The 27,810-nt window shown below is 54.7% G+C and overlaps 1 protein-coding gene across 3 annotated transcripts in view; it reads right to left on the bottom strand.

Annotated features, from left to right (window-relative positions):
* Positions 1-27,810, bottom strand: part of ADGB (androglobin) — a 193,333-nt gene that overhangs the window by 31,939 nt on the left and 133,584 nt on the right. For all 3 annotated transcript variants that reach the window (XM_032973450.2, XM_076074936.1, XM_032973475.2), the window contains 4 exons: positions 25,256-25,351; positions 22,298-22,421; positions 11,772-11,916; positions 1,123-1,237 (listed from right to left, as the gene is read on the bottom strand). In XM_032973450.2, coding sequence (XP_032829341.2) covers positions 1,123-1,237; positions 11,772-11,916; positions 22,298-22,421; positions 25,256-25,351 — 480 coding nt within the window. The remainder of the gene's footprint in view (positions 1-1,122; positions 1,238-11,771; positions 11,917-22,297; positions 22,422-25,255; positions 25,352-27,810) is intronic.

The following is a 27,810-nucleotide window of genomic DNA, read 5'->3' as shown; positions in this document are numbered from 1 at the left end:
GCAACGTCGATACCGTCGGCGACGACGTCATCGTCGATAACGACGTCATCGTCGTCGTCGCCACGACATCTTCAGCGTCAACAATGTCATCGCCGGCGTCATCGTCAACCTTACGGTGTCGCTATCGGCGTCGTCATCGTCAACAACGATGTCATCGTCGTCGCCGTCGTCATCATCGTCAATATCGATGGCATCGTCGACTTCGTCGTCATCGTCAACGGTGACGTCATCTTCGACGTCATCGTCGTCTTCGCCACGACATCTTCAGCGTCAACAATGTCATCATCGACGTCATCGTCAACCTACGGTGTCGCTATCGACGTCGTCATCGTCAACAACGATGTCATCGTCGCCGTCGTCATCATCGTCAATATCGATGGCATCGTCGACTTCGTCGTCATCGTCAACGGTGACGTCATCTTCGACGTCGTCTTCGCCACTACATCTTCAGCGTCAACAATGTCATCGTCGGCGTCATCGTCAACCTTACGGTGTCGCTATCGACGTCGTCATCGTCAACAACGATGTCATCGTCGTCGCCGTCGTCATCATCGTCAATATCGATGGCATCGTCGACTTCGTCGTCATCGTCAACGGTGACGTCATCTTCGACGTCGTCATCGTCAACAACGCTGTCATCGTCATCGTCAACAACAATGTCATCGTCGTCGTCATCATCGACATCACTGTCACGAAGGACGACATCATCGTCATCACCAATGTCATAATGGCCATCATGATCATCATCTTTATCGCTATCATCAGCATTATCAATGTGGTCATTGTCATCATCATTGTTATAATTGTCATCACCACCATCGTTATCACTATCATGTTCATCAACATCATCACCACCATAACTGTCACCAAAATCGTTATCGTCACCATCACCATAATCATCGCCACCATCATCATCATCATCAGCATGATGGCGATGGATGAAGAGACCCCCATGGCCATCTCTCTCACGTCCCTGCCACCACTGCCGCACATAACGTGTTCACACGTGTGTTCACGCGCGTGTCGACGTGTTCACACGTGTGTTCACGCTACGACGGCGCGTGAACACACGTGTTCACACGTGTGTTCACGCCACGACGGCGCGTGGGCCGCGAGGATGACCTTGGCGAGGTGTGGCAGCACGGAGTCCTCGTCTCCGAGCAGGAAGCGCGTGGAGCTGCATGCGTGCAGGTGCAGCCCGTGCGGCGCCATCACGCGCAGACACAGCACGTGCCTCCTGCACAAAACAGAAACATCACCCGCGGAGCCTTTAACGGACTGTTGGGGCAAGTGCACGCACGCACGGGCGTACACTTGGTCGTGTGTGTGTGTGCGCGCACGGGCGTACACACACACACACACACGCGACCGTAGACTTACACGCGTGCGTAGATCATGTTTACACATAGAATCGGAATATGTATTTATAGACTGGAGGAATCCGATGAGCTTTGAAGCTCTTTTTCACAGATGTCCAGTGAAGAAGCGCTTCGTAGCTCATCGGATTCCTCCAGGGAAATTACAGATTCTCATTCTGAGACGAAGAACTCCCGTGTAGCCTTCAACAGACTGTTGAGGTGAGCAGTGTGCACCAACGAAGGCCGTCACAGCACACCAGGGGGTGGGTGGGCAGCACCGCGCCCGACCACCTTTGTCTCCCCAGTGACGATGTTTACACACCACCCCCGGTACTCCTTTATGGCTGAGTCGACCTAGGGGACGCCCAGAACCAGTTTAGATAACCGTCACTGGTGTTGGCCGTGAGCACACACACGTACACAAAGACAAAGATCCCCCGTAAAGCATTTACAGACTGTTGGGGCAAGTGCTGTTAGCAAGCACCTATGAAGGCCGGTATAGCGCACGAGGGTGTGGGTGGCCGCCTATCTCTCCCCAGTGGCGATGTTTTACACACCGCACCAGGTACTCCTTTAAGGCTGAGTCGACCTAGGGGAGGCCCAGGACCGGTTCAGGTAATCGTCACCGGTGCTCCCTGTGAGCAGGAACGGAACTCGGCTAGCCAGGTTCGTAGTGCAGCGCAACTAACCCACACGCTACTCATACGGGGTCATTAGCGCACGCCTGGGAATCAATCGTGCACATGCACAAAGACGCTGCCAGAAGTTGTCGCTTGGGACAAAATGTTGTCCCTTGGGACAAAATGTTGTCCCTCGGAAAATCCAAAGACGCAGGAAAGGTCCCTCGGTCTACGGTGGACAGAGGGGCCGTCCATAAATGACGTCACGCACCTAGGGGTGGGGTTCAGACATTTGTGACGATGTGTGACGAGAGGGGGGGAGGGTGTTTGAGAAATGTGACGTCACGTCAAAATGCGCAACTTTAAATAAATATAGACAAACACGTTCTACTTAATTAAATAGACTTTTTGATAAATGTGTTCTCCTACAACATCAGAGTGCAGCGCCACATTAAATACGCAATACAATAACAATAGTTTAAAGCGATTTGAAGCGTGTTTTATTTTAATTTTTTTGGTGGGGGGGGGGCAGAGCTTTGTGACGTCATATTTGAGGGGGGGGGGTCTGAATTTTTGTGATGCCGTGTGACGAGGGGGGTCAAAAATCGTCCAAATTCGCGTGACGTCATTTATGGACGGCCCCAGATACTTTTTTCCCCCCGTCGAGCCCTCCAGACTCGTCCGCGAGACGTTCGTTTCGGGGTTCTCTCCGAGCCTGCGGACATCCTTCAAACTCGTCCTAAATCTTCTCAAGGCAAATGGCTTTCAAGCATTCGCTTGAAGCATTACCTCGGCATTTTGTTTGCATTCCGCCGAATGATCGTCGCCCTGAGTATCTTGGTGCTGCTGCTGCTGCGTCTGCGTCTTGTACGGCGCGCTCCATCAAACAGAACGATTGCTCCTGCTGCTGCTGCTGCCTGTGGCTGCGGAACGCTTTTATCGCCAACCAAATCGTCGAGTTCACCAGAGCCCTCGCCACGCGGTGTCGCTGCGCGTCGCACAATGGACCCTCGCACGCCACGCCCCCTCCCCTACAAACCCCGCCCCCTCCCCCCACCCCCACCCAACACACTCTTCTATGGCCAACCGCAACTGCACTTAGGCGAAAAAAGACAAAGATCCCCCGTACAGCCTTAACAGGCTGTCGAGGCAAGTGCCGTTAACGAGCACCTATGAAGGCCGGCACGGCACACGAGGCGGTGGGTGGGCAGCACCACGCCCGGCCGCCTTTGTCTCCCCAGCGGCGATGTTCGCACCCCGCACCAGGTACCCATTTGTGGTCGAGTCAACCTAGGGGAGGCCCGCGACCGGCTCAGACAATCGTCACCGGTGATGGCAGTGAGCGGTAATCGAACTCGGCTGGCCGGGCTCCGTAGCGCTAACCGCTGCGGAATCGCTCCCCACGACCGCGCCCTCCCCCCCTCTCCACCGCGCCCCGTCCCTCCCCTCCTACGCCGTGCAGAAGCTGAGCGAGCGAAGGTGCGAATGAATTCGGAAAGAATGTAAGTAAAGTCACGCAGCAGTGACCTGCAAACGAGAGGCGTTTCTGCCTCCCGCTGCCTGGGGGCGCGCGCGCGCGCGCAAACATGCGTGCGACATGCGTGCGACATGCGCGCATGCACTCACTCACGTGCGCACATGCATTACGCGTGCGGGCGTACGCGCGCAAGAATTGCGTACACACACGCGGAACACGCAGATTCAGAGATATCCACTGTGCGAGCACCACGACCGCATGAACAAAAGCACACGCATGTGCATATATAGCCACAAGGACACATGCACACACACCCACACGTGCGCCCACACATACATACAAAAACCCCCCATATCGCCCATATCGCCTTAACAGACTGTAGGGGCAAGTGCTGTTAGCGAGCACCAATGAAGGCCAGAACGGTACACGAGGGGGTGGGTCGCCAGCACCACGCCCGACCGCCTTTGTCTCTCCAGTAGCGATGTTTACACACCGCACTAGGTACTCATTTGAGGCTGAGACGACCTAGGGGAGGCCCAGGACCGGTTCAGGTAATCGTCACTGGTGTTGGCTGTGAACGGGAATCGAACCCGTGTCGCCGAGTTCATAGCGCAGCGCGCTAACCGCTACACTACCGCTCCCCACACACATACATGCACACACCCACACGTGCACACACACATACCCACACGTGCACACACACATACCCACACATGCAAATACACATACCCACACATGCACATACATGCACACACATGCAAATACACATACCCACACATGCACACACACATACCCACACATGCAAATGCACACACCCACACATGCACACACCCACATAGAAACACATATACCCACACGTGCAAACGTATATCCACACATAGACATTGCACACGCACATACACCAACACATACAAACACATGAACACGTAACTAAATATATGGTTCTATTTGCACAGACATCCACCGAGACACACGCGCACACACACGCACAGATGTGCAACCTCAAAAGATATTCACAACAGCAACCCTGATTCTGCACCCGATGCAGGGGAAGCAAACACACACACACACGTGTGAACAGCAACTATTAGATGCGGCGTACAGGCGCACAGACACACATGCACACCTACACACAGGACAACACACGCACGTGTCTATCTATGCACACACACGCGCGCGCGCGCATTTACGCCCACAATCGCGAACGCTCGCTACCCCACGCGCCCATACGCAGCAACGCACACGCACACACAGCTGTGGATCCAGACAGCCACAGGGGCGCGCAGTCACAGGCACACACACGCGCGCAGGCACACACACACACATACACGCGCAGAGGCACACGCGCACAGGCACACACACATACACGCGCACAGGCACACACACACACGCGTACAGTCACACACACACACGCGCACAGGCACACACACATACACGCGCACAGGCACACACACATACACACGCACAGTCACACACATACACGCGCACAGTCACACACACATACACGCGCACAGTCACACACACACACGCGCACAGTCACACACACACACGCGCACAGTCACACACACACGCGCACAGACACACACACGCGGACAGTCACACATACACGCGCACAGGCAAACACACATACACGCGCGCAGTCGCACACACACATACGCACAGGCACACACACACACGCGCACAGACACGCACACACGCGCACAGCAACAAACACGCGCACAGGCACACACACATACACGCGCACAGTCACACGCACAGGCACACACACACGCGCAGTCACACGCGCGCGCCAGAGCACACGCCCGTGAAGGCGCGCATCCCATCACAGATGCCCACACGCGCAAACAAGACAAAGACACACACGATCGCACGATCGGGTATGCAGGCGGTCATGCACGTGCACATACCCACCGACATACCCACCGACATACCCACCGACATACCCACACAAAAGACGAAGATCCCACTTCCCCCAACCCATAGCCTTGACGGGCTCTTGGGGCAAGTGCTGTTAGCGAGTAGCACCCTACGAAGGCCGGGACGGCGCATCAGGTGGTGGCGTGGAAAGCAACACGCCCGGCCGCCTTTGTCTCCCCAGCGGCGATGTTTACACATCGCGCCAGGTGAGCGGGAATCGAACTGGGGTGGCCGGGATCGTAGCGCAGCGCGCTCCCAACTAAACCCACTCCACTGCACCCACACACAAAAACAAAGACATAGATACCCCAGTATAGCCTTAACAGACCGTTGGGGCAAGTGCTGTTAGCGAGCACCCACACACGCACACCCACACACAAAAAAGACAAAGATCCCCCATATAGCCTGAACAGACTGGAGGAGCAAGTGCTGTTAGCGAGCACCTATAAAGGCCGGCATGGCACACGAGGGGGTGGGTGGCCAACACCACGCCCGGCCGCCTTTGTCTCCCTAGTGACGATGTTTACACATCGAACCAGGTATCTCATTTGAGGCTGAGTCGACCTAGGGGAGGCCCAGGACCGGTTCAGATAATCGCCACTGGTTTTGGCCGTGAGCGGGAATCGAATTCGGGTCGCAAGGTTCGTAGCGCAGCGCCGCTAACCGCTCCACTACCACCCACACACCACACCCACACACGCGCGCCCATCCAAACGTTCAGGCGCTTCAACTCCACCGCCAGCCAAGTGGCTCTGTCCGAGTCTCGCCGCCGCCCTGCGATCAGCGAGCCCCTCGCCTCTGCCGCGATCACGACCCTCGCTGAGGGCCGGCGCTAATCAGGCGCCTCTGAGTATCGCCGTCAAGCAGGAGGAATTCCGCACGCCGGCATTTCCACACAAAGGGGTTGTCGACCGGCAAACACTGGCAACGCTCATTTTTGCCGTCGTCCGCGGTGGCGAGACGTTATACCGCCTGCCGCCTGGTGTGAAGGAGTTCGCGGTGGCGATCCCGACCCTGACCGCCAGCTGTATATTTGGAGTTTGCGTGTCTCTCTCATAATCATCACGGTAGTTAGGAGATGTTGACTATCTCGCCTTGTATACAGGAGTTCGCGGGTTCGATCTCGACCCTGACCGCCTGCTACAGTGAGGGAAAAACGTATTTGATCCCCTGCCGATATTGTACGTTTGCCCACTGACAAAGAAATGATCAGTCTATAATTTTAATGGTAGGTTTATTTGAACAGTGAGAGACAGAATAACAACAAAATCCAGAAGAACGCATGTCAAAATTTTTATAAATTGATTTGCATTTTAATGAGGGAAATAAGTACTTGACCCCTCTGCAAAAGATGACTTAGTACTTGGTGGCAAAACCCTTGTTGGCAATCACAGAGGTCAGACGTTTCTTGTAGTTGGCCACCAGGTTTGCACACATCTCAGGAGGGATTTTGTCCCACTCCTCTTTGCAGATCTTCTCCAAGTCATTAAGGTTTCGAGGCTGACGTTTGGCAACTCGAACCTTCAGCTCCCTCCACAGATTTTCTATGGGATTAAGGTCTGGAGACTGGCTAAGCCACTCCAGGACCTTAATGTGCTTCTTCTTGAGCCACTCCTTTGTTGCCTTGGCCGTGTGTTTTGGGTCATTGTCATTCTGGAATACCCATCCACGACCCATTTTCAATGCCCTGGCTGAGGGAAGGAGGTTCTCACCCAAGATTTGACGGTACATGGCCCCGTCCATCGTCCCTTTGATGCGGTGAAGTTGTCCTGTCCCCTTAGCAGAAAAACACCCCCAAAGCATAATGTTTCCACCTCCATGTTTGACGGTGGGGATGGTGTTCTTGGGGTCATAGGCAGCATTCCTCCTCCTCTAAACACGGCGAGTTGAGTTGATGCCAAAGAGCTCCATTTTGGTCTCATCTGACCACAACACTTTCACCCGTTGTCCTCTGAATCATTCAGATGTTCATTGGTAGACTTCAAACGGGCATGTATATGTGCTTTCTTGAGCAGGGAGACCTTGCGGGCGCTGCAGGATTTCAGTCCTTCACGGCGTAGTGTGTTACCAATTGTTTTCTTGGTGACTATGGTCCCAGCTGCCTTGAGATCATTGACAAGATCCTCCCGTGTAGTTCTGCGCTGATTCCTCACCGTTCTCATGATCATTGCAACTCCACGAGGTGAGATCTTGCATGGAGCCCCAGGCCGAGGGAGATTGACAGTTCTTTTGTGTTTCTTCCATTTGCGAATAATCGCACCAACTGTTGTCACCTTCTCACCAAGCTGCTTGGCAATGGTCTTGTAGCCCATTCCAGCCTTGTGTAGGTCTACAATCTTGTCCCTGACATCCTTGGAGAGCTCTTTGGTCTTGGCCATGGTGGAGAGTTTTGAATCTGATTGATTGCTTCTGTGGACAGGTGTCTTTTATACAGGTAACAAGCTGAGATTTGGAGCACTCCCTTTAAGAGTGTGCTCCTAATCTCAGCTCGTTACCTGTATAAAAGACACCTGGTAGCCAGAAATCTTTCTGATTGAGAGGGGGTCAAATACTTATTTCCCTCATTAAAATGCAAATAAATTTATAAAAATTTTGACATGCGTTTTTCCGGATTTTTTGTTGTTGTTATTCTGTCTCTCATTGTTCAAATTAACCTACCATTCAAATTATAGCCTGATCATTTCTTTGTCAGTGGGCAAACGTACAAAATCAGCAGGGGATCAAATACTTTTTTCCCTCACTGTATGTATTTGGAGCTTGCGTGTGTGTCTCTCTCTCTCCCCCCGTGGTCGCGTGGATTTTTTTCTCCGGGTCCCTCCGTTTTTTTCCCCTCCACATTTAGAATCAACATCACGTGTTCACAGTATTTGGCTGCTGTACATTTACACGTGACGATGAGCCACTTCGTCGAGCTATCCTTTGTGACCAGGTGGCTGCTGAAAAAAATCTACGTAGCTCAGTGGCCCTTACCTGGTGAAATAAAACATAAATATGACTACTTGTACGAATAACAAATAACCGTACGGATTTGTTCGATTGGTCAACAGGTATGTGTGTGTACGTGAGCGGTAGTGCAGCGGCGAGTGCACTGCGCTCCAAAACCCAGCGACCCGAGGTCAATTCCCGCTCACGGCCAACACCAGTGACAATTATCTGAACCGGTTCTGGGCCTCCCCTAGGTCGACTCCACCTCAAATGAGTACCCGGTGTGAAGTATAAACATCGCTACCAGGGGAGACAAAGGTGGCCGGGCATGGTGCCTTCATAGTTGCTGCTGGCTAACAGCACTTGCCCCAACAGTCTGCTGAAGGCCTACACGGGTGACCTTTGTCTTTGACGGCTCGTCCTATGGATGGGATGGGGTGAACACCAATCCGTCAAAGTCAAATCATGGGAACATGTTGGTGCTTGCGCTGTTCCGATGAGAGCGCGAGGCGACCGCGAAGGGAGGCGCCGGGCCACACGCACGGGTGCAGTCGGCGGGAGTCTCGCTGTCGGGGAGCGGAGGCGCTACGTCGCTCAACCCGTCACGGGGTAAACATTTTTTTTTCCGAGCAGCTTCTTTAGCTTTCGGCAAAATTTCGCGAGCCGTGACGCCGGCGCGCGACGGCCTAACCTGCCGAACCTACTCTTTAAAAAAATAATAATAATAATTCCGACCGGAGGCCGCGGGGATCTCGAATGTTCGCTGCGGTGCACGCGGTGAATACGCGCCGCGGTTTTAAAACCGCGGAGGTTGCTCAGCGGTCGAGCGAGCGGCTCGCAAATCGGACGAGTTGTGGTGTGGGGGTGGGGGGGGGGGGGCGGTGGCGTTGATGCAGCCCCGGTGGTTGTTCTATGGCGAGACTCGCCCATGCAAATAGGAATTTGGAATTCCACCACTGCCTGCTCAGTCGCGGGTTGTTAAAGCAGCCCTGTAGACCAGGGCGGGCCGCTCCACACGGCGCTGCGACAAGCCGCGGGCTCGCTGCTGCTCGGCCGTCACCGCAGGGTCGGCCGGCAGACGCGAGAAATTGGCAGCACGAAGGAGATAGGGAAGGGGGCAGAGGCATCGGCTGGTCAGGGCAAAAAGGGCAGGCGTCGGGGGGGGGGGGGGATGCAGGGGCAGGGCGGGCGTGGGAAGGGCAGAAAGGAAGCGGTGATGTCAATGGATCGCAAGGCAAATTGAAGGCGTTGAGTCACCCGCTCACTCACAGCCAGCCTGTTCATCAATACCATTCCTGCCACAAGCTGTCACCTTAATTACACCGAACAATTATTATTTTTATCAGCCAAAAATATATAATTACGGAGAATCCATTATAATTATTATCAAGAGGGTAGGCACCTGTGTAATTATGTGCCTGTCTCGTGCCACGTGCAGATAGTTGAGCATGCGCGCAGTGACGCGGGTTTACGGACAAGACTGACTCGGTGATTATAATAGAGTGGTTGTCATGCCAATTCGTTTAACCAGAAAAGCCTCAATCAGCCTCGAGCCTCTTATTAGGCAGTAGGGTGCTGCTACATTGAGACGTTTGACAATTCCCGTTCAATAAGAGTCTGGCTTTGTATGGGGAAGCAACCGGAGCGTACGAGGAGGTGACCCGAACAGACAGCCCGATCACCCGGACAACCCTGCGATGTGTTTTTCGGACTGCACCGCCACGCGTTGTTCGGCGCGATGTCCGACGTTTTCCGCTTCAGGTGCAGGGAGCTCCTTCAGGAACTAAATTCAGGCTGCGTGGAGCGAAACGCCGGACATCGCAGCGGAGAGCCGCAACGGCAGAGCTCGCAGAAAAGCCGGCGCTAACCCTAAAGCTTTAAACTCCGCACCGATGGGATTCCAAAAGCCCACTGCTTTGCTGTTATCCGCTGGTCTCCTTTGCAGGCCGAGTTGGCCGTTCCCCGGGCAGTCTCCCGTCAAAGCAGTGACCGGGCCCGGAAAACCTGCTTAGAATTCCGATATGTCACGAGAGCCGGGTGAAATTCTGGGTGATCTGGCCGAAATAAAACAGCGGAAGGTCGCACGGTTAGATCTGGTGACGAGACTGAAGCCCAGTGGCTTGGGGGGGGGGGGTGGAGGGGGGGGGGTTCACAATGGCTGTGCAAGAGAGACACACCGAGCCAATAAGCACTCGACAACAACAACAACAACACCAACACCTGGGCTCGAATCCAGGTTTCAGCAGCCCGCGATTAAACCGATTTCTCAAGTGCAGCGGGTAGGTGGCCTACTTCAGCCCGCCAATCAATGACTGCACACAATAAAAGCCATCACCGTTAAATTGTTTTTTTCAGTTAATTTGGATTAATGCAGCTGAAAGGATTATAATTCTTGACTTGATCACCACATAACACGTGGTCTTTGCAGGTTTATAACAGGAGTGCCACTTTAGATTGGGTAAGGGAGTGTAGCAGTGGCTCTGGGATGCCACCTGAATAAAGTCATTCCAACACGAGGTGTGGTGAGGAGTGTGGTGAGGTGTGTGGTGAGGTGTGTGGTGAGGTCTCCGTGTTGCTGAGGGCGTAGTGAGTAGGGCTGAACGATTAATCGATTTCAAATCGAACCACGTATTTGAAACAACGCGATTAGCAAATCGCAAAGGATGTTATTTTTTTGCGATTTGAAAAGTCCTATTACTTTCTTATTGGAATTGTTTTAACAAATTGTTCTATGTTTGATTGTTCTATTTAAATTAAAACATTTTAATAAATACATGTTGGAAGCAATTCATATCTGCTAAGTTCTCATCCATGCATTAGAATATATAGAGCAGTTCACATGTTGATGGTATCACGTGGTAATGCTCCATCACATGTTTTAAATCTATTACACAGTGAATATTGAACTGAAGCTTGACTTTTAAAAATGTAATTGCAAATCAAATCGCAATCGCAATATCTGTCAGAAAAATCGCAATTAGATATTTTCCCCAAATCGTTCAGCCCTAGTGGTGAGGTGTGTGGTGACGTGTGTGGTGAGGTGTGTGGTGAGGTGTGGTGAGGTGTGTGGTGAGATGTCTGGTCAGGTGTGTAGTGAGGTGTGTGGTGAGATGTCTGGTGAGGTGTGTGGTGAGGTGTATGGTGAGGTGTGTGGTGAGGTGTGTGGTGAGATTTCTGGTCAGGTGTGTGGTGAGGTGCGTGGCGAGGTGTGTGGTGAGGTGTGTGGTGAGATGTCTGGTCAGGTGTGTGGTGAGGTGCGTGGCGAGGTGTGTGGTGAGGTGTGTGGTGAGCTGTCTGGTGAGGTGTGTGGTGAGGTGTGTGGTGAGCTGTCTGGTGAGCTGTCTGGTGAGGTGTCTGGTGAGGTGTGTGGTGAGATGTCTGGTGAGGTGCGTGGCGAGGTCTCCGTGTTGCCGAGTGCGCGGTGAGGTGCGGTGAGTGCGGCGAGGGGTGCTGTGCCGTGAGTTAGACTCTCACCCGGGCGGCAGGCAGAGAGCCATGGCCTTGCTGGCGGAGGTGTGGATTCTCAGGGCGGCCGAACCGTACTTCACCGGCTGAGTCCACGAGTGGTGACTGGCCACCAGCGAACCGGGCCCCGCGCTCCCACCGGCCTCCGCGTCGTCTGCACGCCGCCAGAGAGCACGCGGCACGCAGAGGTGAAGCCGCGGTGGGGGACAAAGGGGGGCTCTGTTGCCCCCCATGGTGAGATGTTAACTCCCTCGCCTGGTATACAGGAGGTCGTGGGTTCGATCCCGACCCTGACGCCTGCTGCTGTATATTTGGAGTTTGCGTGTCTCTCTCTCTCATCATCATCACGGTGGCTAGGAGATGTTAACTCCCTCGCCTGGTATACAGGAGGTCGTGGGTTTGATCCCGACCCTGACGCCTGCTGCTGTATGTTTGGAGTTTGCGTGTCTCTCTCTCTCATCATCATCACGGTGGCTAGCAGATGTTAACTCCCTCGCCTGGTATACAGGAGGTCGTGGGTTTGATCCCGACCCTGACGCCTGCTGCTGCTGTATATTTGGAGTTTGCGGTGTTTTTCTCCCTCCCCGTTGCCACGATAATTTTTTCCCCGTGTCCTCATGTTTTTCTCTCCACATTTTCTCTCCACATTTAGAATCGACGTGCATTCGGAGTATTTCGCTGTTATACAGTTACACGTAATGAGCCACTTCGTTGAGCAATCATTTGTGGCCAGGTCGCTACATTGCTCAGCGGACCCTACTTGCTGAAATAAAAATAGCATAGCTTAGAACAACTTGACAGTGAGCTAGAGACAATCACCTTCTACTAAAAATACATGTGGACTGGGTTCGGGCTAATGGTCATAATAATACTACTTATTATTGCGTCATTCATGCTAATAGCATCCCATAACGCCGTACATTAATAATATATGCAACAGCCACTACATAAGCAAATGAAAACCCTACGATCAAGCAAAATCAAAAATTAATCATACAATGGTAACAGTACAAGGTCATCATCATCGTCGTCATCATCATCGTGACTCCCATCCCATAGCCCTTGCCCCCCGTGCCTCACCTCCTCACAACCCCCCCCCACCCCCAACCGAAACGTGTTTTCCCAGCTAGCGCGTACCAAGCTGATAAATCCGACACTGCTTAAGACGTCGAAGGGTGCGCTGATCGATACGAACGGGGCCTCCGGGTTACGGCGAAAGCTGTTTACCGGGGGGCCTAAATCGGCGTCGTAAATGCTGCCGTCACCCCCCCCCCCAACACACTCGCCGTGGACGCCTTACCCCCCCCCCCCGTACCCATCCCAGCCAGGGCACAATCAGCTCCAGGGCTTTCACCCTGGGTAGGCTCGCTTGCGAACACGGCGGGGTCATCCATATTTATGATGGCGCGGTTCTTCCCGCGAAGACTCCCCCACCCCAACACCACCACCACCGATGCCCCCCCCCCCCCGGCTGAACAGACTCGTTGGGGCGAGCGCTGTTGGCGAGAAGCAGCTGTGAAGGCCGGGGCACGGGAACAACGCGCACTACTCGCACGCACGGGAAGAACTGGACCATCTGTGGTGGCGATGGTGGTCGATGTTCGAGAGGCGCACATGGACAGACACAACACGCAGAGGACATCAGACAAGGATGCCCCGTATAGCCTCAATAAACCGTCGAGGCAAGTTCTGTGAGCAAGCACCTATGAAGGCCGGCACGGCACACGAGGGGGTGGGTGGCCAGCACCACGCCCGGCCGGCTTTGTCTCCCCAGCGACGACGTTTACTACACCGCACCAAGTACTCATTTGAGGCTGAGTCGACCTAGGGGAGGTCCAGGGCCGGTTCAGATAATCGTCACTGGTGAGGGCAATGAGTGGGAATCGACCTCAAGGTCGCCGGGTTCGTAGCCGAGCACGCTCATCACTACACTACCGCTCCCCGCAGACACGCACACGCGCCGCCCACACATCATACATAATCTCCCAACCACACCAAGACAAAGATCCCCCGCATCGCCTGAACAGACTTTAGGAGCAACCACACAAAGACAAAGATCCCTCGTATAGCCTTAACAGACTGTTGGGGCAAGTGCTGTTAGCGAGCACACGAGGGGGGTGGGTGGTCAACACCACGCCCGGCCGCCTTTGTCTTCCTAGTGACGATGTTTACACACCGCACCAGGTACTCATTTGAGGCTGAATCGACCTAGGGGAGGCCCAGGATCGGTTCAGATAATAGTCACTGGTGTTGGCCGTGAGTGGGAATCGAACCCGGGTCGCCGGGTTCATAGCGCAGCGCGCTAACCGCTACACTACCACTCTCCAGATACAACCACGTGCACGCACACATACACACCGCCCACCACCCACACTCTCATCCGCCACACGCACAAACCCCCCCCCCCCTTCACTCCCCACGGCACCGGCACGTCTCTGCCGAGCCCGCCGTGGCACCAGGCAGCGAGACGCGGAGCTAGCGAGCTTCTCTGTGTAATTCCCCGCCAGCGCACGGTGGCTGTCGAGCGCCTCGCCTGGAATTGATTTTAATTGCCCTGGGCTGTCGGGGAGGAGGATCCGGTAGAAAATTTCTACTCTCAATTCTCACTCCCCCTCTCTTCTCTATTTCTCTCTCACCTACCGCTGCTCCCTTAATCATAGATCCCCTCTCCTTCCTTCCTTCCTTCCCGCCCACCTTCCATTCCTTATTCCCTACATCCCTCACCACCTTTTAAAAAAAAACACACGGGCATCACCCACACACACACACACACTTGTTCATTAACCACACACAGCTCCACCACACACACAGCTCCACCACACACACCGCCCACACACACATCTCCACCACACGTACACACATCTCCACCACACACACCACCCAGACTCATATCCACCACCCACAAACAGCTCCATCAAGCACCCACACACGTCTCCACCACAACACTCACACACACACACGTCTCCACCACACACCCCTCACCAAACACACACACACAGAGTCGCCACACACACACGCACGCGCAGTACAAGCGAGCTGCAGTTTTTTTTAATATACCAAATTTCAATCTCGACAGCCAAACCTCAATCGAGAGAGTGTGGGTTCCTATTTGGTGTTTATACCATGATATAGGGGAGCATGGCGGGAGAGGCGAGGGGGCGGGGGGGGCAGAGCTTGGATTAATCCGTCTCCCCACGGAGAGGGCGGTTGGCGGACCACAGAAACAGAGCATGTTGTGTGTGTGTGTGCGCGCGTGTGCGTCTGTGTGCGTGCACGCATCTGCGTCTGTGTGCGTGCGTGCGGTGTGTCTGGGGAGCGGCAGTGTCGCGGTCAAGGCGCTGCACTACAAACCCGGCGACCCGAGTTCGATTACTGCTCACAGCCGACACCAATGACGATTATCTGAACCGGTCCTGGGCCTCCCCTAGAGGTGCGGTGTGTAAACATTCGGGCGATAAAGGCGGCCGGGCGTGGTGACGGCGACACACCCCCCCGTGTGCCGTGCCGGCATTCATAGGTAATCGTAAATAGCACTTTCCCCAAAAATTTGTGCAGGTTATAAGGGGGGTCTTTGTCATGTGTGTGTTTGCTCGTATGTATGTTCTCATGTTAATGCATTTAGATTGGGGTGATTAGGTCGGTGAACAGGTAGGTGGTTGGGTCAGCGAGCAAGTTATCGGGCAGGGGAGCAGGTTGGTGAGTGCGTTGGTGAGCGGGAGGATGGTTGGGTGAGACAGTGAGCACATGGGTGGGTGGATGGGTAAGCGAGTAAGTGCATGGATTGGGCGAGTGGGTGAGTGAGTGGGTGGCTGGTTGGGTAAGACGGTGAGCAAGCGAGGGAGCGAGTGGTTGGGTGAGCGAGCAGGTGAGTGCGCGGGCAAGAGAGAGTGCGAGCTAACGTGGGTGAGCGGGCAGGCGAGCAGGTGGGTGGTTGAGCGAGCGAGTGAAGCAGCAAGCGAGTGGAAGGGAAAAACATCACTCGCCTACTGGGAGCACACAGCTAAGAAATGTCATCTCATTGTTTTTTTTTTACTAATTTCACACGCGGCTCCCAGCTGACTTTGACACCCCACCCCACACCGCCAGACCAGAATTAAACTAAATATGGACGTGGCCCAACGGTTTATTTCATCTTAAATGTTCCGAAAACTTCTCCCGGCTCAAAAACTGGGGCATATTGCACCCATCCAATAATACAAAATAACAGTCGAAACATTAGACAATGTGATTTGCGTAGAGGTAGGCCGAATGACTCAGGAGGTTTGGGACACTGAGCCGACCACGATGGTAGCCTGGGTTCGAATCCAGGCTTTAGCCACCCACTATTAAACTCGGTGACCGTTCGTAAATATGTAGTATGATGAACTTCTTTTGCACAGTACGTAGCCAACCGCGCTAATTGGAGCTGGTGGGGGAAGGACAACAAACGAAACACAAAAAGGAGTTCTAAAGTAATGGGTTTTCAATCTAGATTATTTAACTGTACATAGCTCCAGTGACTTTCTAATATCGGAAAGAAGAGCATTCCAGACGGACGCAAAAGCGCACCTGAAAGCGCTGTGCGATACGGTGACCGTCGTCTTTGTTCGATGTCCAGCCAAAAGCCGCTGCTGCTGCGAGTATAACCGGAGTAAGCGTGACGATGGCTTATGCTCCTTCACAAAGATCAGCAGCGAGGTATCGTGGTTCATTTGCGGCAAGCTCTTTGTGTGTGTGTGTAATGAGTGCGAGCTCATCACAATGTATTCGTTTGGCAACCGGGAGCGAATCCTGCTCGGCGACCACTGACACGGTCGGATCTTCCTTTACCCGTCACGACCTCGCGCCAAAGAATTTCGCTGTCGTTTGCTGGGTGGATTTGGCCGGGCGGTGGCGGGCGAAGATTAACAAGGCATCAGGATTAATTGTGAACAACCAAACCAATAACAGATATCCACTGTAATTCATATGAACGCTTTAACCCCCTCCCTCCCTCTGGTCCTCGCACCTGCATTGGCTCACAAGTGACGACGTAACATTTAAGCATCTGTTTAAGACCGAAACAGGAGGAGGATTTCTCCACAACTCTGGCTGTCGCCTGATTATGCTGGTTGTTGTAATCACTGGCGAAACGTCACGCTACTCGAACTGCAAATGTTGTCGTGGGTTTACTCTCCAGCACGCCCGTGTGCCGAACCAGTAACTAAATGGCACGTTTTGTGTACGTGACAAACCTTTCTAATTGGTGATTTGTGGCGGGTTTAATGACACATTTATATTTAAGCGATCTAACCCCCAAAAAAACTCTTATGGATTATACTCATCGCGAAAGCCTCCTGCTGCTACTACTACCACCACCACGTGTTAAACCACCGGGAACTAGATGCCGTTTGCTTTCAATCAGAATCGTAGCTTAGAGAAGGGGGGGCTGGTGGCTCAAGACACCAGAGCGATGAGACGGCAAACCCTTAATATCCTGGGTTTGAATCCAGGACTAAGCCACCTAAGGTGACGAGTTAATATGTCACCGATGACTGCACACGCGCACACACAAAATGTTGCGACATTAAACTTGGCTCTACACTTAATTGGGATAGATTGCAACCGAGAATGAATATATTTATCCGTGTGACAGGGGCGATTGGGAAAGTGCTGCCCGCTTCAAGATGTCACTTGAAGGGATCCCAGAGGCAGGTGGAGCGAAACGTCGGACATCATGCCGAAAAAAAACTCGCGGTCCGACCCGGAAACGCGTCGGAGAGCCGCACAGCACGATGGTCGAAATCCTACGCAGTCGTGCCAAACCTGAACACTTGAAGCTCCGCGCAGATGGATTTTATCAATTCATCGCTGGACAGGCATCTGGCCACCTTGCATCCCAAGGCTATAGACTCGGGGTATTCCCGCACAGTCTTCCATCCAAGCGCTGTCCAGGCTCCACCCGTCTTAGCTTTCAAGACAAGATGATATTTTCGTTGCATTCTGGGTGATTTGGGCTCAAGGAATAAACCGCAAGGTCACGGTTAGATTTGGTGACAAGCTTGAAGCCCTGTGGCCCGAATGTATGTGGAACTTCTTTCGCACTGTACGTAGCCAACCGTGACAATCGTAGGTGCGGCTCAGGGGTTTCACATCGGCAATCCGATGGACACTGACCCAGCACCGCTTAAAACCCGCGTTCGAATCCAGCATCTGGCCGCCGGTAATTTGACGGATCTCTCAACAAAGTGCGGCGAGTCGGACGGTCTCAGCCGCGAGGGTCCCCAACTACCCACCCTCCTCACGGCCTGGAGCCGCGGCACGATCTCCCGGCGGTGAATTTTTGACGCTACCGTTCGGCACAAAGAGACGAGTCTCGCAGGGCGGCGGCGGCGGCGACGGAGGGGCGTGGGGCTCGGTAACCGGGTGGCGAGCGGCGTCTCGCCGGCGTCGATGCGAGGGTCGGCGGCAAAACCGCTAAGCGCCGCAAGCTCTCGTTAGCGGAGGGACTCGTGATTTAAAACAAGAAACCTCGTGGCTTCGCTGCCCGCAAAGGACACCGTAGTGATGGTGAGGGAGGGTGAGTAGTGATGGTGAGGGAGGGTGAGGGAGGGTGAGGGAGGGTGAGTAGTGACGGTGAGGGAGGGTGAGTAGTGACGGTGAGGGAGGGCGAGGGAGGGTGAGGGAGGGTGAGTAGTGATGGTGAGGGAGGGTGAGGGAGGGTGAGGGAGGGTGAGTAGTGATGGTGAGGGAGGGTGAGTAGTGATGGTGAGGGAGGGTGAGTAGTGACGGTGAGGGAGGGTGAGGGAGGGTGAGTAGTGATGGTGAGGAAGGGTGAGGGAGGGTGAGGGAGGGTGAGTAGTGATGGTGAGGGAGGGTGAGTAGTGAGGGTGAGGGAGGGTGAGTAGTGATGGTGAGGGAGGGTGAGTAGTGATGGTGAGGGAGGGTGAGGGAGGGTGAGGGAGGGTGAGTAGTGATGGTGAGTGAGGGTGAGTAGTGACGGTGAGGGAGGGTGAGTAGTGATGGTGAGGGAGGGTGAGTAGTGATGGTGAGGGAGGGTGAGGGAGGGTGAGGGAGGGTGAGTAGTGATGGTGAGGGAGGGTGAGTAGTGATGGTGAGGGAGGGTGAGTAGTGATGGTGAGGAAGGGTGAGGGAGGGTGAGGGAGGGTGAGTAGTGATGGTGAGGGAGGGTGAGTAGTGATGGTGAGGGAGGGTGAGTAGTGACGGTGAGGGAGGGTGAGTAGTGATGGTGAGGGAGGGTGAGTAGTGATGGTGAGGGAGGGTGAGTAGTGATGGTGAGGGAGGGTGAGGGAGGGTGAGGGAGGGTGAGTAGTGATGGTGAGGGAGGGTGAGTAGTGATGGTGAGGGAGGGTGAGTAGTGATGGTGAGGAAGGGTGAGGGAGGGTGAGGGAGGGTGAGTAGTGATGGTGAGGGAGGGTGAGTAGTGATGGTGAGGGAGGGTGAGTAGTGACGGTGAGGGAGGGTGAGTAGTGATGGTGAGGGAGGGTGAGTAGTGATGGTGAGGGAGGGTGAGTAGTGATGGTGAGGGAGGGTGAGGGAGGGTGAGGGAGGGTGAGTAGTGATGGTGAGGGAGGGTGAGTAGTGACGGTGAGGGAGGGTGAGTAGTGATGGTGAGGGAGGGTGAGTAGTGATGATGGTGAGGGAGGGTGAGTAGTGATGGTGAGGGAGGGTGAGTAGTGACGGTGAGGGAGGGTGAGTAGTGACGGTGAGGGAGGGTGAGTAGTGATGGTGAGGGAGGGTGAGTAGTGATGGTGAGGGAGGGTGAGTAGTGATGGTGAGGGAGGGTGAGTAGTGATGGTGAGGGAGGGTGAGTAGTGATGGTGAGGGAGGGTGAGTAGTGACGGTGAGGGAGGGTGAGGGAGGGTGAGTAGTGATGGTGAGGAAGGGTGAGGGAGGGTGAGGGAGGGTGAGTAGTGATGGTGGGGGAGGGTGAGTAGTGAGGGTGAGGGAGGGTGAGTAGTGATGGTGAGGGAGGGTAAGTAGTGATGGTGAGGGAGGGTGAGGGAGGGTGAGGGAGGGTGAGTAGTGAAGGTGAGTGAGGGTGAGTAGTGACGGTGAGGGAGGGTGAGTAGTGATGGTGAGGGAGGGTGAGTAGTGATGGTGAGGGAGGGTGAGGGAGGGTGAGGGAGGGTGAGTAGTGATGGTGAGGGAGGGTGAGTAGTGATGGTGAGGGAGGGTGAGTAGTGATGGTGAGGAAGGGTGAGGGAGGGTGAGGGAGGGTGAGTAGTAATGGTGAGGGAGGGTGAGTAGTGATGGTGAGGAGGGTGAGTAGTGACGGTGAGGGAGGGTGAGTAGTGATGGTGAGGGAGGGTGAGTAGTGATGGTGAGGGAGGGTGAGTAGTGATGGTGAGGGAGGGTGAGGGAGGGTGAGGGAGGGTGAGTAGTGATGGTGAGGGAGGGTGAGTAGTGACGGTGAGGGTGAGTAGTGATGGTGAGGGAGGGTGAGTAGTGATGATGGTGAGGGAGGGTGAGTAGTGATGGTGAGGGAGGGTGAGTAGTGACGGTGAGTAGTGATGGTGAGGGAGGGTGAGTAGTGATGGTGAGGGAGGGTGAGTAGTGATGGTGAGGGAGGGTGAGTAGTGATGGTGAGGGAGGGTGAGTAGTGATGGTGAGGGAGGGTGAGAAGTGATGGTGAGGAAGGGTGAGTAGTGATGGTGAGGGAGGGTGAGTAGTGATGGTGAGGGAGGGTGAGTAGTGATGGTGAGGGAGGGTGAGTAGTGATGGTGAGGGAGGGTGAGTAGTGATGGTGAGGGAGGGTGAGAAGTGATGGTGAGGAAGGGTGAGTAGTGATGGTGAGGGAGGGTGAGTAGTGATGGTGAGGGAGGGTGAGTAGTGATGGTGAGGGAGGGTGAGTAGTGATGGTGAGGGAGGGTGAGTAGTGATGGTGAGGGAGGGTGAGTAGTGATGGTGAGGGAGGGTGAGTAGTGATGGTGAGGGAGGGTGAGTAGTGATGGTGAGGGAGGGTGAGTAGTGATGGTGAGGGAGGGTGAGTAGTGATGGTGAGGGAGGGTGAGTAGTGATGGTGAGGGAGGGTGAGTAGTGACGGTGAGGGAGGGTGAGTAGTGATGGTGAGGGAGGGTGAGTAGTGATGGTGAGGGAGGGTGAGTAGTGATGGTGAGGGAGGGTGAGTAGTGATGGTGAGGGAGGGTGAGTAGTGATGGTGAGGGAGGGTGAGTAGTGATGGTGAGGGAGGGTGAGTAGTGATGGTGAGGGAGGGTGAGTAGTGATGGTGAGGGAGGGTGAGTAGTGATGGTGAGGGAGGGTGAGTAGTGACGGTGAGGGAGGGTGAGTAGTGATGGTGAGGGAGGGTGAGTAGTGATGGTGAGGGAGGGTGAGTAGTGATGGTGAGGGAGGGTGAGTAGTGATGGTGAGGGAGGGTGAGTAGTGATGGTGAGGGAGGGTGAGTGTAATTAAACGCTCGCTCCCCTCCGCCCCCCTCGCCCGTATCTGCGCCGTTTGATCAATTGTTCAATTATTCACGTGGACGGGACAGAATTTTTAATCATTCCGTATTTTACATAAACGATTACTTGCAGCGAAAAATAACAACGTATCATCCTGACCCTCCGCGGGCACCGCCACTCCTTGTGTGGCCACGCCACCACTTGGCCTTGGTGGCAACGGGTCCGAGTCGCATACCACCAATGCACGCCTGATGAAGCTGGTTGCAATTGCTGGCGGAACGTCGTACTCTGATTGTAAATGTTGTGGATTTACTCTCCAACACACCGGTGTTGCTGAACTCGTAACGAATCGGCACATTCTGTTTAAGTGACACACCTTACAACTTGGCTGTTTCGGGTGGTGGCGGGTTTAACGACACATTTATATATTTAGGCGATCTAACCCCAAAAAAGCCTGCATTATGGACGTTGAACTTATTTAAAGCACCGTACGCAGCCAACCGTGCCCATTGGAGGGCGCGGACCTTCTCCAGTCCACCCAGCGGTCCGGAAAATATTCCGCGAGAGATGAATCCCGAGCGACCGAGTCACCGGGGGCTCCCTGCGTCAGATTTCAACTGGCGACGAAGGTGCGTCCAATCGACGCCGGCCCGGCCACAGTGAACAAGGGAGAGTGGAGGAGGTGGGTGGAGCAGGTGAGGGTGAGCAGAGGTGAGGGATGAGGATGAGGGACAGTTGAGGAGGAGAGGGTGAGAAAGACAAACAAAGACGAAGATAACCCCGTGCAGCACTGCCGAGGTCCCAGGGTTCGAGTCCAGGTTTAAGTTGCCTGAAATAAAACCGCCTTCTCCAGCATTATGTAATTCTCCCGCTGCTAGAAGTAAAACAACATTTATCCCTGTCTCAAGGAGGGTGGACGAGTGCTACCTCCGAGTGTGTGTGGGTAAGAGGTCACTTGACGAGATCTCAGAAGCAGTGATTTCGCCTCACAACTGGCGTGCAATTACTTTTATTGAACGTTGGCGACAACGGAGCGACAGCATCAGCCCGCGAGCGCTGCATCGCACTGGGTGCGTTGCGGGGACCGTGAGAGTTGGCAACGTCTCGTGGAGACCTTGGTCCATCCAGCAGTGGGTCGATCATGCAGCTCACCTTTCCGCGATTCATGCCAGCCAAACGCTCCCCAGCGGGGCAGAACGGAGAGGCAGACGATCAGCTGACTCGGGCCCACGCTGTCCATCAACAGGTAGAGTGGGGCTCTCTCCTCTACCCCAGCCTGGCACAGGAACGCACGGACAGACAAATGTACACGCGCTCACACATGCACGTACGCACACGCACGTACGCACGGACGCACGGACGACAATAGGTCGTCCCGCGGGTCACCGGGTTTGGAGCGTGGCGCGCGAACCGCTGCAACTACCGCTCACCACACAAGCAGAGATACAGACACGCACGCGGACGCAGAAACGACGGTGACCCTGTGTAGACTCAACAGACTGTTGGGGCAAGTGCTGTTGGCGAGCACCTATGGAGGCCAACGTGACACACAGCAAAATTGTTTGGGAGTGGGGTGGGTGGGTGGGTGATCACCCAGAGACCACCCGATGTCTGGATATTCTGGAAGCCAAGCAGGGCCGAGCCCGCATAACGCGTGGATGATGAGCGTCCACCGGTGTGAGAGGCTGCCGCGGGGTTTACGTCGCATAATCCACTGTTGTACTGCACTATTCTCCCGCGTCTATGCTCGCCAACTTCACCGACGCGCACTGACCACTGCGCGCACCGCGTGCGACCACGGGACGCTGCCGCCACCCATTCGCCTTAATTCATCCCCAAAGTCACACCCAACGTATCACGGTCACAGCGGTGAAATTTATGCAGGCCGCGGTATAATTTAATCAGCACCGCCGCTACCTGCGAGCAGCCTGTCTGGCAGTTATCGCGGCTCTGGCAGAATGAATTGCCCCATCCAATTGTGTTTTAACTCGCGGCACGGATAGGCCAGCCCGTGGTGTAATGTTGCCAAGCACGCGCGCGCACACACCCTCACGCACACACCCTCACGCACACACCCTCACGCACACACACGCCCTCACGCACACACACACACACACACGCACACACACACACGCGGTCTCGAGTGCACGCGAGCGCACATTAACACTGTCGCGCATGACTTGTACGCACGCTCACACTCAATTGGCACTTGCAAGATTACGCTTGCAAACTCGACTTCACGATCTAACGCATATATGTAAAAATACACTCGCACACGCATCGATACGCCGGCGTAATGATACGTAGATTCCAATGGAGTGACTTTGCGGGAAAGTTTTAGAATTCGCCAAATTTGGACCGTGACGCCGTAAGTGAAGCAGACGATGCCGAGTATCATAATCACGGTTAATTGAACCGCAGTATTAATCAGGGCGGCCGCTGGGTTCGAACCGTGAACCTCTGCAACAAGCGGCGAACACAACGCTAGCGCTGGGACACGTCACTACCCCACTGGCAAGAATACTGGCACGCACACTTGCACGCACACTGGCACACACAATTGCACGCACACTTACAACAACAACCGCCATTCGCCACTAAGTGGTGGTTACGTCACCACGATGCTTGTGCCAGGCCATGTGCACCTTGAGGCCACGTGAAGTGTCGAACACCCGCGGGCAGGAGGTCACGGGGCAGACCCAAGTGCCACGGGTCGACTGACTAAGATGACTGAGATGACTGGCTGATGCACCACCTGTGCCCCCTACTGTGCCAACCTGCTGTGCTCTAGCCACCCAGCGCTCCGCTCGTTGTTGTGAGCATCGCTCCTCCGCCCTCCGTTGTTGTTGGAGGGCGACTACCTCCAACTGCCCAGTAGCGTCCTTCACGAGCCTCCTCCACAGAGGCCAATCTTGACACCGCTGGTACCAGTCATCGGCAAGTCCACTCAGCTCCACGTCCTCCTGTACCACATCACTCCATCTCTTCTCTAACCCGTGCCGCGCCCATTTAGCCCCCTCGATCCGGCCGAACAAAAGCTGTTTCGGCATGCGGTGGCTGGGCATGCGGGCTACATGACCCAGCCAACGCAGCCTTGCCTGCCGGAGGAGCTCACCGATGGGACCTTGCCCAGATATTTCAAAGACTTGAGCTCCTCACACAATCCAGCCTGGTTAAACCCAGGATGGATCGTAGGCAGGCTAGCCTAAATGTTTCTAACTGGCGAAGATGTTCCATTAGGGGGGTCCACGTTTTGCAAGCATAGAGAAGGGAGGGAATGACCGTGGCCGAGAAGACCTGAAGCTTAGTGCGGAGCGACAGACCAGGTAGCTTCCACACAGCGTTACGCAACCGATGAAAAGATATTGCCGCTCGACTGATTCAGAGTGAGACCTCTGCTGTTAAACTGGAGCCGGTACACTTACACACACACACTGGCACACACATTTACACACACACTTACACACACACTGGTACGCATACTGGCACGCACACTTACACACACACTGGCACGCACACTTGCACGCACACTAGCACACACACTGGCACGCATTAACACTCTTGTGTACACTGGCATGCACTCATACACACCATGGCACCCACAATCAGGTGCAAAAGAAAAAAAATCCCCCGTGTAGCCTTAATAGACTGCTGGGACAAGTGCTGTTAGCGAGCACCTATGAAGGCCGGCACGCCACACGAGGGGGTGAGTGGCCATCACCTGCCCAACCGCCTTTGTCTCCCCATTGGCGATGTTTACTACACACCGCACCAGGTACTCATTTAAAGCTAAGTCGACCTAGGGGAGGACGGCCCCGGTTCAGATAATCGCCACTTTCATTACTCACGAGCCATAATCGTACTCATGTCGCCGGGTTTGTAGCGCAGCGCTCTAACAATGACACGACCAGCGGCGCTGGGATCTCGAATGTGCCAATTCCACGCAGGTGCAGGGATCTAAAAGGCGGCACGCATGTGGAAACATTACACGTCCTGCACCGTGTCACGAGGGGGGGGGCGCGGGCGGGGCGGGGGGGGCCCTAACTAGACCGGGCCCCCCCATCAGCGCTGGGCCTCTAACGAGCATCTGCCTTAATGGGTCCGGCGCACCTGTGGGGCCTTGGCGATGGTGGCGGAGAGGCTGGCGGTGGAAGAGGTCGCCGCTTTCCCTCCGGCAGCGGCGGCGGCGGCGGCGGCGGCGGCGTTCTGAAATCCACGAGGACGGGAATCAAAACGAGCGGCGCACTCCGGTGGAGAGGAGGCTGACCCAGCACCGCCGAGGGGCCCGTGTTCCAACTCGGGCTTCGGACGCGATAGGCCGCAAGCACAGCATCACCCACCCCTCCCCCCTTCCCCCCCCCCCCCCCCCCCGGGCTTACAAATACCTAGTACAGTTTTTTCGTTAATTAAAGCCACCATCTAAGCCTGGGGGAGCATCGGGTCGCTTGACATGCGATACGCGACTTGCATCGCACCGCAAATCGACACGTTTTCAAAGGGCGTCCTCAGTGGCAGCTTATCCCAATGTGGCACGAGGAGACTCCGCACTTGGCCTCCGAGCGGGCTTTAGTCTGCCGGTAGGGGGGGGCGATGAATGCTCACTGCGTGTAATCCTAAATGAGCAGCACGCGCGTCATTTTTTTTTATTGGGTCACGGGACGCGAGGGCCAAACTCGGTTCCGCACGACATCTCTGACTGTCAGTGAGGCGGACGGCGCGGAGCATTTTCTCGGTGAATACACCCGGCGGGATTGATCAGGGCGGCCTGCCAGATGCGAACCGCAAACTCCTGCAACAGGCCGCTTTGCAACTCTCCCGCCCTCCCCGCCGCCCCCACGCTTGCCATGGAATTCCCAGCGCATGACAAACGATTGCCCGGATAGTCTGTGTTTTTTAAAATGAAACCGATTGCAGCGCAAGGCTCGCCATACTCTGCCCCGACACGTATTACGTTTGATGCAAACGTGATTGCAACCCTTGTTTAATGGATGAGCAGAATAATAAATGTCACGACGTTACTTTAAAAAAAATATATATATCTGTCAAGCTTTTTTTTTATTTTACACGACCGATCGGGGCCCCACCGCAACTTCTAAGAAGTAATCATTTCAGCCGCACTGATTCAGCGCAGGCAACAACTCTCGACCGGTTTCAAGACACGGAGTCAGGCTTGCACGAAGCAACGCCGGTGAACTGCCGTTTGTCAAAGGCGAAGGAGGACCCTCGATGTTCGACACGGGTCCTAGGCCAACGCAAAATGGTACGTAGCCTAACGCAAAATATCATTCGCGTCATCGCGGAGAATAAAAATAACACAACGGACGGGCGGACAAAGACGTCCGTATCACACATCCGTCTGCACATATACAAATAAAATAACAACAGTAATTCTTTACGCAATACACCGGGCCCCACCCCCCCCCCCCCCCGCCCCCCACCCAGCGCCTTCTGGGAGTGAATAGTTTCAGCGGCATTGATTCAGCGTAAGCAAAAAAACCCTGGATCGGTTTCGACACCCCGGCGTCTCATCGCATGCACCGGCGGCTGGCTCAGCGTTGAAAGCGAGGACTCGCTGCCCCGTCCCTCGAGTTCCCCGCCATCGACCCGAACAATTTTCTTCCACCTTCGACGTCGCGTCGGGTACAGATTCTCGCGGCAATTATCTAATTTTCAAAGAGCAACTCGCGGCCAAATTCTTCCAGCGGTATTTTCAAAAGCTCGCCCCACACCCACCCCCGCCAACACCCCCCCCAACCCCCCAACCCCCAAGAGACACCCTCCGCTCAATTCCTCTTTGAAACCTAAACAGCGGAACGCGATCCGCTCGCCGCGAAAAATGTAAAGAAGAAAAAAAATTCAAGAAGAACAAAGAATGTTGCACGCAGCCGAGACCGGCGACACAGAAGGCCTTGGGGAGGCGGGAGGGGGGTGGCGGGGGAGGGGAGCAATCGTGGATGGAGACGGCGGGATGACAATGGAAGGGGGAACTCTCTCCCTGCGGTGACGCGGCCGGGCGGCAGGAGCGTTCGCTGCCTGCCGCGGTTAATCAAGATCAAGTCGTCCGGGTGGCCACGCTGCACGTGGCTGCCTGTGATCCAGCACTGTGGCGGCAGCAACGGCGAGGCTTGGTGGATCACCGCACAAATGGCAAAATGTTGCGAGACTCCCTCCTTGTACAGGTGGGCGTCGAGGAAGTGCCGTACCCCCCAGGCTCGCCGACAGAATGCGCTGCAGCAGCGAAGTGTGGGCCGATATCATCAACCGTCCCTTCTTTGTGGGATAGAGCGTTGCCCCCTCGCACGCGGGGGGGGGGTTGTCTCCGGGTGCTCCGGTTTCCTCCCGCAGGCGGCATAAACACTCACTAATTGGCTGAAAACGTCTCAGAATGTAAGGGACTGCAGAGCAAAATGTTGGTAACACCGGCTCACCGCCTAGCAGTCTTCCAGCTGCGGTTTTTCTCTCCATATTTAGAATCAGCGGCACGCGTTTAGAGTATTTGGCTGCTACTGTAAATGTCCACGTGATAAGCCACTTCGTTGAGCTATCATTTGTGTCCAGGTCGCTTCTGAAGAAAGAGCTATGCAGCTCAGTGGGCCTTACCTGGTAAAATCAATCATCAATCAATCATCAAATTAAAACGTGGACTCAAAAATTCCACGATTTTT

Source organism: Petromyzon marinus, chromosome 51 (genome assembly GCF_048934315.1).
Source record: "Petromyzon marinus isolate PM22_M1 ecotype Great Lakes invasive population chromosome 51, UKy_Petmar_22M1.pri1.0, whole genome shotgun sequence".
Classification (NCBI taxonomy): Eukaryota; Metazoa; Chordata; class Hyperoartia; order Petromyzontiformes; family Petromyzontidae; genus Petromyzon; species Petromyzon marinus.
The sequence above is the reverse complement of the archived record's forward strand: the minus strand, read 5'-3'. Positions and strand labels throughout refer to the sequence as shown.